The following is a 12166-nucleotide window of genomic DNA, read 5'->3' on the forward strand; positions in this document are numbered from 1 at the left end:
TGAGTGAACGTCGGAACGGCGAGTCATCCAGTTGTGATGAACAATAATGGAAGGACGATCAGGCTTCTCTTCCAATTGGACAGAATAGGTATTGGGATATTGTCCCGACCACTGAACGGTTCCTTTGTGAACTTGTGAATGAGACTGATGAGGGTGAGGTATTGAGATCCATACTAACTCCTCTGGCAGGAACTTGGGTTTCCAAGGCGGGGGTTTCTGGACATTAGCTTCGTCCCATAACGGTTTAGCAGTTTTTAGTGAAATAAGGACATCGTGGTTAAATTTAGTCCAATTTTTAAACGTCCCTCCTCCTCTAAGGCGAAGTTGCTCTTTGTACAGACTTATGTGTCTTTCCACAACACCGTTGGACTGCGGGTGGTACGGCAAATGAAGATGCCATGCTACGTTTTGAAAACAAGCAAATTTATCCAGAGCATTAGAGTTAAACGGAAGTCCTCCATCAGACTGAATTTCATGAGGAGGTTGCCAGGCGGCAAATACAGCAGTCAAAGCAGAAATGACCGCAGCAGCATTACTCTTCCGTAGGGGGACAACCTGCAACTGCCTGGTCCCCAAATCAACCACAACTAGTCCTTTATTTGGTGGTTTAGACCCTGGGAGGGGTCCTAGCAGATCTACCTGCCAAACTTTTCCTGCCTGAAACTGTGAAGAATTGAAAGCTCCGATCTGATGTTTGGTTTTATGACACTTCTCTTTAGCACATATCCTACAAGCCTGAGCTACCTTTTCCCAATCACGCCGAGGTCCATATGAGGCCGGCTCTGTAATGGTTCGGCACCAACGTTGATGACAAGCCCGTGGTCCTGGGTGACCCCAATTTTCGTGAAGCCACGCGAGGAACGGATTTACTACAGGACCAGAAGCATATGTGATAGGCAAAACCATGTCAATCCAGAGTGGATCTTCCAAAAGCTTATCAATATACTGGATCAGTATCCGGACAGTGGGACTTAGTGTGCCTAACTAACGGAAGGTGTACAAATCTAGTTAACGTCCTCCAGATGTCTTGCCAATCATCCAAGTGTTCGGTGGGAAAAGCTATGCCAGTAAGAATTTTATAGATATATTGCGAATCAATGGCGATAATTGGAACGGGGAGTGTATCGTCATGATGTGTCAGACAATGCTCTAGTACCTTTAGGAATCCTAATAATTCACATTTTTGGGACGAATTATCATCTGGGTCGGCTTGGAATATTTCTTTATCGTGACAAGCTTTACAGTAGTATCCATAGCCTCCTTCATGTCGGGAGGTTCCATCTGAGGCCATCCACGCTGGGGCTGAAGTTCCATACAGTGTAGGAACCTTTTCCTCATCTTCTGGGCTTGGATCAGGTACCGTGTCTTCCAACCTCCAACAGTGCCAATTATAATGGTGGGTAAGCACTAGCGTATTCCAGGTCTTAGACTCCCCTTGAAAATGTGGGTCGATTCTTCCCGTGTCCAGCAAGGGTAACAATGTGGCACCAGGAGTGCGTAACGTCCCATGCCCCCTTGCTAACGGCTCCACCAGTTGTTCGGCTAGGAGGATTTTTCCTACAGCTCCATATCGATGTTGTGCCGCTTGAAGCGTTTTATGGGCCATGTATACTAGCTCATCACGGGGGTTGTGTGCGACAGCCCACATGTGGTTGGTGGTGAATCCAAGGGTTACGGTTAGTGACTCACCCAGATCGATGGCATGGAGTTGTGTACCTTTAACCGTGGTTAGCAGGCGAAGCAGATTCTGCTGATCCTTTTCCATCCAAGGCGTGGACTTTCAGGACTTGTCACGAATCTGTCGCTGTAATTTAGTGAGGAGTGCCAAATCGCTGGATTCAACATAATGTCGATACCAATTTAAATGACCCAAAAGCTGTTGAAAATGCCTCTTTGTGACAGGGTGGAATGTTTTTAGCGGATCGATGTTAGGACCCTCATGCGAGACTCCGTGGTGGATGGAACCGGTGTATCGAGTGCCAAGGAACATAATGTCATCTACAGGATGTAGGCTTGACTTTTCCTCGTTGATTGTCCATCCCTCACTTTGAAGGTGAGCAACTAGTTGGTTTACTACACTGGCAACTACGAAACTATCGCGACCCATGATGGCAATATCATCAACATAACTCCAAATTTTTAATTCTTTTTCTGGGGGAAGAGAGTGCAAGGCTCGAAAATTCTTCAGGGTGTTATTCATGGCACCAGTGGCTAATGATGGAGCGTTGCGATATCCTTGCGGACAAACTGTCCACCTGTACATGATACCATCAATACACATATTTAGTATTCCTTCCGGGTCAGTTATAGGGATGGAAAAGAACATATTTTTCAGATCCAATGTGACTCCGACCCACTGACTTTGCTGGAACTGTGCCATCTCAAACATACACTGTGGCAGAGTAGACAGATTCGGTTGTTGAAGTACCTGACACCTTTTGTTGACTTCTCTATAGTCCACAACCTACCGGGCTTCATTAGGCTTCCCAGGTTTCGCAACTCCCCATCCTGATAATAGGTAGGTGCTGGCTGTTACGGTCTTAATACAGCCTCGTCGCTCGAGTCGCTGCAGAAGGTCAGTAAGGGACTGTTTTAGAGAATCCTTAGTTGGGATTGGCCGATATCGCCAGGTGGAGTTGTTACGAAGCGTTGGTCAATGCCAGTCCTGTTCTGGGATAATAATGGGTAATTCCCGTAGCACTTGTTCTTTAAGGTCAAGCGCTTTTATTCCCGGGATTCCTAAAATGTTGATGCCCCCTAGAACAGCCTCTAGGGGATATCGGTGATCCTGAACCCAAAACTTGACCTTCATTGTGACGGCGATAGCGTTAAGATCTTGTACCGTGATCGTCTTGGTGGTCTTTTGATGAGGTATCATTGAGGTAATCACATTGTTCTGAGCTCCAGTATCGAGAAGGAAGAACACCCGTTGTTGGTCATCCGGATCGGTAGGGTTGTAAACAGTGAGTTCAGTGTATGGACGAGAATCAGTAGGATCGGGTTTGAATTGGTGAAGGCCGCCGGCAGAGCCGCCGGCCGTCACTCGTTTTTTGGCGAGTCCTCGAAATTAAATCTCAATGCTTCAGCCATACTGGCCTGGGCCTTCTCTCCCAAAAGTCTCAACTGAGCCTTTGTTAGTCCAGAGTAAGTGAGAAGAAATCTGAACATAGTTCTTTCCTTCAGAGTTCTTTCCTTTGGGGTTCTTTCTTTTGGGGTCCTTGGAGGTGACCCCCATGGCTCTCGCCGAGGGGTATACCCTTGACGCCTAGGCCTCAATGTTGCAGCTAGGTACGCTGAAGGTTGATCCCTTATGTCATTAGAAGCTTCCTCACCTTGCTTCATGAGTGCCTGCAATCGTGGGAGATGGCCTAAAAGATTTCCCACTGGTTGACCTGCCATCGGGTTCAAGAACAGTCGGAGTGTAACAGCATTCGCTCCTCCGTATACCTCCACGCAGGCATCTATAGCTTCCAAGGGCATTGAAATTGCCCCGGGGTCCGATAGGTGACGATGAGCCCATCTCTCTTTACGCTGGACTGCTGTCAGTCCCATTGGATTTGTTCTTGGGCTCCATGAGAGATACGACACTCCAACTATAGCCAGGAGAAGTTGTTCTGCAGTAGCCTTCTGCTGGCAGCCCTTGTGCCAGGTGTGAAATTTGTGGGTTACCTGTCCTACCACAAGCGCCGGGAGCGGGATGGGCCAGTGGGCACTGTCCGTGACCACATTCAAATCAGTAGTGCACCTTCTGCTCCACGCCGCTTGTCATGTCAGGGCACTCGCTTCTTCCTTATCCAGAGTGTCAGATCCAAATTCCACTATCAGTCTTCCTAACCACATGGCCAGGGTTTCTCCCAGCCTTATTTTAGACTCTTTGCAAAGCTCTTGAATCTCTGGTCTGGTGCGTGTGCGTGAGATAATAGTGGTATGCGTGGTACCTTCTTCATTCTCAACATGCTTCGTCACAGCTATCGGGTGAGCTGCAGCAGAGAGAGGGTTAAATTCTGCATCTGGGAACGTTGGGTATATCCCTCCTCCCATTGCCCCCTCCCCGTGGTAAGGAGGCGTGGCCGTTGGGAACGACGTCACCTCAGGGGGTGGAGTCACTAGGGGGATCCCCGCCGGGTCTTCCAAAACTCCGCCCCTCTTTTCCGGGTTCCCCGGGTGGCTCACACTTCTTTCGGCACCATTTTCTGCTAACAGCATCATGCGGCTGGCACTGTTAATAAACGCTGCTCCGGAGCCCTTTGCTGTCTGCTCCAGCAACTCCTTACCCGCAGTATGCATCTGAGCCTCCAGATTCGCATATTCCCTTAGTAGGCCCATTACTGCACGGAACAGCACATTTATCATCTTTCCCTTTTTCCATTTAATTAGACCCCACTTTGGCTTGTGACGGCCCTTAGTTTCCAAATCCTCCCGTAACTGAACGTGGAGTTCATGGCCCCGCAACTCAGGCACCAAATCCAGACAGTTGAACCAGTCCGCGGGGGTGGGTTCCCCCCCCTCCTTTAAGTATCGGGTGCATTGGGCGAACTCCTGAGCGGGGGTCAGCTTTTCTGCTTTCCGCACCTTCATCCCGGCTAGGGATATGGTTGATGTTTCCTCCGGGGGCCGATAATAAACCCGGTCGCTCCCCATTATGCATCCGAACTCCCCAAGGGATAGCTTTGTTCTCCATTCTTTCACTATGGCTTCTTCTCTTTTTATGGAGAAGAAATACTTATCAATTATTCTTATAACTTATATTATAAATATCAATATTTATCAATACTTCTTTCCTCCCCTTCTACCGCCTGGTGGTAAGCGATATGCGCCCATAGATCGTTAGCATTCTCTACGTGGCAGTTCCCGGTGCGCCAGGGGCAGCACCTAATTAGGCTCTTCTCCATCACCGTGCCCTTTGATCCCATCCTCCTCGCCATGTCTCGGCCGGCCAGAGCCGACTCGAGGTGATTTAGAAATTGCTCGTTCGTCAGGGCGGGCTGGTGAATGGAGAGGCAGACGAGGTTTAATGGTTGTAAAAACTTTACTTACGTCGCGGGTGGTGGCGACGGAAACAGTCCAGTCATCTGAACAACAATGTAAGTTGTTCCAGCTGGCGAGGCCAAAGCCAGCAAATCCGTCCGTAACTTAAGCCGGCGGGAAAAGGGTACGTCTGGGATTGCGCTCGGCGACGGGAAGAAGGATCGATAGGTGATCAGTCTATCGACCAGCTAGCCGCAAGTCAGATCTCTTTAGAGGCACTCTGCAGTGTGCTCAAAGCTCTTCGACTTGGGCGGAAGTCGCACGAATTTTTAAACGGCCAGCAAGCCAATTACCAGCCGCCACGTGTGAATAATTTAGCACTAGCCAATAGCAGGACACAAATTTGCATTCGAATAGCGGGAACTCTTTGCACCGTGCACTTCTGTGCTGCAAAGGGAAAATGCACCCTGCAAAGACAGCTGCAAATTGGCGGGAACTCTATCCTGCATGCGGGTTCTTTATGCAGCAAAAACCCTCGCTGTGCAAGAGGCTCTCGTGACAAGAAAATTCCATAGTGCTGAGGCACCAAAATCACTGGGTTGTGACAAGATGATGCTGTCACCCTCTAGAGCAGTGATTCTCACGCAAGGTACCTGGCAGCCTGGGTGCCACACAATGCTGGCACTGTTTGGTTTGCAAGCATAATTCACAAGGCACACCCAGAAATAAATTTCAAATAGATATTCAGAGTTGTGATTGTTCTAAGCCCTCTGCAACAGAAAAACTTCTATATTATTTTTCTGTATGCAAAAAAGACTGAAAATTAGGACTCGGCATTTTTCAAGGGATGCCTCAAGTCTATCTAGGGGTGCTTTGAGTCTAAAAAGGTTGAGAGCCACTGCTTTAGATGATGCATTCAGCCCATGCTGAACATAAACCTCATTTGTTTCAAGGAGTGAATGTTTTGCTCCATTTTTTTCATGCAACACTATAAATATTTTTCACATTGAAAGACCGTTGGTGCAAATAAATGTCGTACCATGTAGCATGTTGTACAGTAGTTCTCTAACTGCTGTTCTCTGATTCTTGTCTTGTTTTATTGGAATGAGCAGAAATAATGTTAAGATCTGTATTCCTCCTTAAAATGACACAGACATAGTAGGAAGCTAATATTGAGAAAATGAACAAGAATTATCTGTCAGACAGATTCATAATTGCTTAAGGTGACTTAAGTTACTTTCTTAGTAACAAAGAGAGAAAAACAAAATATCCATGATAATAAACCAACTGTGCTGATAAATATAGTATGATTGTACCATAGTATACATACTCACTTTTTTTAATTGACTGACAAAATCTGAGAACTATTTATTTCACCTTACTATTTAATGTTTACTCATTCTTCCAGCTTTATCTGTTGTTTTAGAAACTAAATTATAGTGGAGTAGCTGTAGCTCCCATTCCAGCATATAAGAATCAGCTTCTAGTAATTCTCTAATCTAATGCTTGGATTGCTTTGTTTAATTTTTAGGCAAAAGACTCGATAATGTGCAGTGATCTACCTGCAGTGTGTGGAACACTAGCTGTGGTTGTGGTACCGCACCTACCCAGAGAGGCATTCATTGAGTGGCATGTCATTGCGGTAGTGGATGATCCATTACAAAGAAAAACTTTTTCAATGAAGATGTTTTCAGAGGGCTGCCAAATTGAATGTGAGGTTGTGGAGTCCAGTTCTGCCACTAGTGCATCAATCTCAGTATGCCTAAGCCTGATTTCACCATCTGTTTCTTCAGTTGATTTAGATACAGCTCTCCAAGATACGGTTGCTGTTTTTAGGCAAGCTGTTGAGAAACTTTCCGAAGACTGCACTGCAATACCTTTGTGTTTTAGAACTTTCTACAAGAAGGATAGCTTCAGTACTGAAATACTACAAGCAGGTAAGACTGTTGCTGGAATAAGCCATTAATAGTAATTAAGTGGGGTTTAACTGGGGAAAAAAATTCAAAGCAAGCAGGAAGAGTAGGCATGATTAGGATACAAATGTTCTTTCTTTGGTTACCAGCCATATTACTCATTTTTTAAAAAAGCATTAGCCCGGAAAAAAACATGGGGTCCAAATAGATGACAAAAACAAAAATGAGCTGTACTCTAGAAGGACAGATCTTCTGCATAAATGTCTTTGAGCAGTGTAATTACTGAATATTAGCATGGTACTATTTAGAGGAGAAATAAAATGCAAAAGTTAAAAAAAAAATCTATGAAATGGTAAAGTAGAGTGGGGGGGGGGGGGGGGGTCTGTGTGTGTGTCTTTACTGCCAAATATATCTGTGCCTTTAAAACCAGATACGGTTAACCAAGCAAATTTGGTATATTGTTTGTTTTGTGTAGTGATAACTCTCCATAATTTCAGTGAGAATAATAATGTTAGAAATACAATGTATGCCTTATGTTTCAATGGGTTGATGTGCTGTGTTCAATTACAAAAGTTCATAACAACATGCAAAAACCCTCTTTCATCTGACAGGCCTACAAAATGGTTAAGGACCTGACCATGCTGTTTCAATAAGTTTTGCCATTGACTTCAATAGGAGTAGGATCAGGCCTTTAGTCTACGTTCATCTCAAAGATGCACTCACATATTTAAAAAAAAAGAGAGATGTTTGCAAACCTACAACAGATCTATATTAATTAGTTAACATAATGTTAGCCCTCAAAGAACCTACTGTCCTATTTTTTTTATTTAACCTGCAGCAATTTCTGAAGGAAATTCAACTTGACATTGTTTAATAGATTTAAAGTACAGGAATACAAAGCAATAAAAATATGGCATGGAGTAAGCATGCTTAATCCATGAAGCAAGGAAAGAACATGTAACCTGACAGAATGTTGTTCTTCTACTATGTCTTGTTTAAGAACTAAGAAGCAACCTGATAAAACATGTTCCTAGCATACAATTTACATGATCCCTTTGCTTGTTCTCTCTCTGATGTTTCACGGGGCATATAATAATTAGCTTTGAGTAAAGTACATTTGCCTTAGCTAAATCTAATATTGAGCAAAATAGGATAAATAGGATAAATGGATGAAGTGTGGGAAAACTGTAACTATGTAGCATTTTATGTTAAACTAATGGCATGGGTGTAGAATGAATCATCAAGGTTTTTCATTCATCTTTAGTTCCCTCTAAATCTCTCTAAGGCCCTAATGACCATCATCATTATAATCATCAGTAAGAAATGCAGTCTTGTTAAAATGTAGTGTGCATTAAATTTATAGCTAGCATTAATTTATGAGCAAGGAATTTCAGGAGAAAGTTCACTTATGTTGCTTAGCATTTTTCTTTGCAAAGTCCACAGGCAGGGAAGCAGCTCTGTGTTATTTGAAAAGAAAATTTTAAATTAAAATAGTTATTGATCTAAAATATTGTTGTTAACCAGCACCTATCTGTAGCTCTTAATAGAAGAATTTGTATACTAGTTTTCATTCTGCTGTAAGAGGTTCAAAGTAAGAGGCTGAATCTTTAATACAACATTAAAATCCAAAAAGGGGCATGCTTAAGTGCTTCATTAATACAGGTCCTGGTTGCATTATGGGCATCAGGTGGAATTTCTTCAGCTTCTCAAGGAACACAGTACAGCAATGAACCACTAAATACCATACCCCCAGGCATCTTCATGCTATTATTATTATTATATTCCTCATGAATTGGATATTTTATTTAGTAGCTTTAGAGTGATGTGTTATAGCTGTCAGTGGTAAAATATTTTAAACATTTTAAAAATATTTTCTTCCTTTAAAGGATGTAATATAGAATAATTATTACTTTTATAAAGTATTCCTAACCCCTTTTTGTATGGTTTTTCCTATATTAATTTACCAGAATGGGAAATACCCATGAAGCAATGTACTTTAGTGCAGTTTACAACCATGGCCCAGCTGAGGTTACTATGGACAATTGTGTCAGACATCAAGGAGCCCTTGGTACTGAAGGGAGAGAAGGAGATCACTCTCCCCTTATCCTCCCTGACTGACCCACACTTGATGAAGCAGCAGCAATACAGTAACTGAGGTTCTTGGATCTTTCTGTAGTCAATGTGTGTTGCACAAGTAGAACCCTGCCATTTGGGGGACTCTTCTGCATCATGGACTTCAAACTGAGAGACTGCAAAAGAAGAGCTGTGATCATTCTCCATACTGAAGCACAGTTATTGTGATTCAAATCTTTTTGGTCTAACACACTTTATAATGGAAAAAACACTAAAAGCTATGTCTCAAATAACCACAATTACCGTAAGGTAGTAGAGTAAGTAACCATTTTATTTTAATTGAACACTGTTGTGTTAATGAACTTCTGTTGCTCATGTTTGGGAAGAAAAGGTAGTACTCCACAGGAAACAAATAACCATACGCTATTGATCTGTAATCGTGGTTAGATCCATAGCTGGCCATGGTGGACTTACTGATGAGCTTAGAATGGCTGTGCATTGTCCCTTTTACCAAGCATGAAGGAGACATAAAGATGCTTCAATTAAGCAGGACTTGAAATCTTTGGAGTGGGAGAAGAAACACGGCCACAAATCTGCCCAAATGAGCTTTCGATTAAAAGAGTGCTTTTTATTGGCACAAAGAATTTCAGTGTTCAGATGAACCAGTCTACACAAATTAGAGCAGCCTGTTTGCAGCTGACAAAGTAAGATGAGAACTGAGAATATGTGCACTCTGTGAGTTGTAACAGATTACTGGGAGGTATTATAGCCAGTGTTATTGATGTCAGAAGCAGCTAAAAGTTTGTGATGCAAATTTGAGATAGATAGCTTTCTGTCAGCCTAAGACTAGATATAAAGTTTTATTGAACAAAGTGTAGTCCTGATGGCGAACTTCTCAGATGCAATCCCTCAGAACACACGAGAGCATTATAGGCACCGTGCTGAGACCACCGTACGTGTTAGAAGTAGGAGGATTAGATTAAGCTGACATATACTTAGTAAGATGCTGTTAAGCCTTTAGAAGTCTTTAACATAAATTTGACCATTTCTTTCTTATTCTCATTTACATACCCATATTAATATAAACATGTCAGGATGATTTGCCATACCATCCAGTCGACCAGATTATACCTCAGTATAGGAATGATGCATGGCCATAATTCACACCATAATGATTTCACAAACCTTGTTCACATGTTATGTGCAAATACTTTTAAATATTTAATAGGAAGGGGATGAGGTCTTGCATTCACTAAAGCACCATTTAACATAATTCATTTTTTAATGATATAGAAAAATTAAGGAGAAAACACAACTAGGTAGAAGAAAATATGGATACCGAATGTAATTCGGTAACAGAATAATAATAAATAAATCATCAATTAAAAATGTAACTCTACTCTGAAAAATAGCTCTTAGGAATGAAAGACATTTTGGACTTCTTTATTTATGAAGCATCAGTGGTAGTAAACTTGTTTCATTTTCAAGAAAAAAATATATATATATATTGCCTAATAGTCCATAGGATCGCAAAGGAAGAAAGAGAAAAATGAGATTTGTCACACTTATCTGGGATGTAGAATATTCTTTTCCAATGAGGAATTAATTATTTATAAAGTAGAACAGCTTATCACAGCAGTGACTGAGAGCGCGCTCTGGAAGAATAACCAGTTCTTTAGCCAGAATAGCCAGCTCCAGGGCACACCCTGGAGTGTGGGACAATGCAGTTCAAGTCCAAAGTTGAAGTTTGGCTTCCCACATCACAAGCGAGTGTCCTACCTACCATACCATTTGCTGTTCTAGGGTATGTGTATGTCTCGTCCTAATATTCATCCTTGTCAAAACTACTATGTACATTTCTGTGATAGGTTTTAATTTCAACAAAACACTGCTTTCTGATTTTTTTTAATTCCTGTTACAGCAGAAACAGTTAACACTGTTGCTGTAACTTCAGGCATAATTTGTCATTGCAACTGAAATTTAGGTAACAGATTTGTGGATTATATGAGGTGAGTCAGAATGAACCCTCTCCTATAACTGACAGTGCTGACAGCAGTAAAGAGCAAGTTAAAAACTTTTTGTGAATGTGAAGTAAAAGGTGATATATCTGTGAATACAAACAAGGGGTGCATCCTGATGAGCACACACTTGCAGTTTTCAGAGCCTCAAAGCAGTTTGAGGCAGTGCAAACCACACACAGTGCATGTGCACCCATTTGCTGTGCTGCTAATTTACGGTATAGTGGGGGTTTTTGACACTGGGAGTCACCAGTAACAAAACAAAAAATGCCACTGAAAAAAGGCCATGGTGTGGCTGCTGGCCAGACTCCAAGTGGCTGGCTCAGTGGTTATTCTTTTGGGACCAGCACAGGTGGTAGCCCCAGCCTTCCATACCCAACCTGGATCAGTTTGGTTCATGCTGGAGCATGTGTGCAGGGGTGTGCCTGGAGACATATAGCAGTGGCACAAATATGTGCCACTGCTATTTGTCTCGCAGGAAATGTGCCCCTGCATATGTGCACTCATTGGGACATGCCCAAGGAAGCTTTCTATGGAATACCAAAGTATAATTATTACCTGCTCACTTTATAGAGTAAATTACTTGTTAAACTGAGGTTGTGTGTAAATTGCCTATACTTTTCATAGTAGAGTGTGTGCGTATACACACATATATATACACACACACACACCCCTTTTTAACATACAACTATTCTGCAAGAGAAGAAAATGAAAAAAGGAGCAAGGTTGATTTATCAAAAAAACACTTTGGCAGCAGTTTGCTCTCTTTAGAAATCATGTATTTGACTAGCTGTTTTGAAATTAGAGGAGAATTAAGACAAACGGACCATTAAATTATTGGGATATTAAAATAGTAGCAAGTATTGTGACGTAGCTTGTCATACTTTGCCAAGCTATCTGTTCTGAAGCACCCAAAAGGAGATCAAAATAATCCCACTTCCTACTTCCTGTTAAAGAATTTTTTTAATGTATCCATTCAAGGAAATCAGATTAATAAATTAGCAAATAGTATTTTATTATATTTCTATATTCACTTCTACTGTGACCTATAAAAATAGGTACAATATATTGCTTTTAAATAAATGATTTTCTGTCAGATTAGGTAAAAATGTATTGAATTTATTTAGATACTATAATATCTGAGCAAATTTTCCTGATGCCAGCTCAGGGGATACAAGTTTTAAATAGTTGGTA

At 42.1% G+C, this 12166-nt stretch overlaps 1 protein-coding gene across 3 annotated transcripts in view; it reads left to right on the top strand.

Annotated features, from left to right (window-relative positions):
• Nucleotides 1-12166, top strand: part of DPH6 (diphthamine biosynthesis 6) — a 425610-nt gene that overhangs the window by 330423 nt on the left and 83021 nt on the right. For 2 of the 3 annotated variants that reach the window (XM_019496209.2, XM_059723009.1), the window contains exon 14: nt 6500-6905. The exons of the other annotated variant lie outside the window; for it this stretch is intronic. In XM_019496209.2, the coding sequence (XP_019351754.2) occupies nt 6500-6905 (406 nt within the window). The remainder of the gene's footprint in view (nt 1-6499; nt 6906-12166) is intronic. 3 annotated transcript variants of the gene reach the window in all.

Source organism: Alligator mississippiensis, chromosome 2 (genome assembly GCF_030867095.1).
Source record: "Alligator mississippiensis isolate rAllMis1 chromosome 2, rAllMis1, whole genome shotgun sequence".
NCBI classification, from domain to species: Eukaryota; Metazoa; Chordata; order Crocodylia; family Alligatoridae; genus Alligator; species Alligator mississippiensis.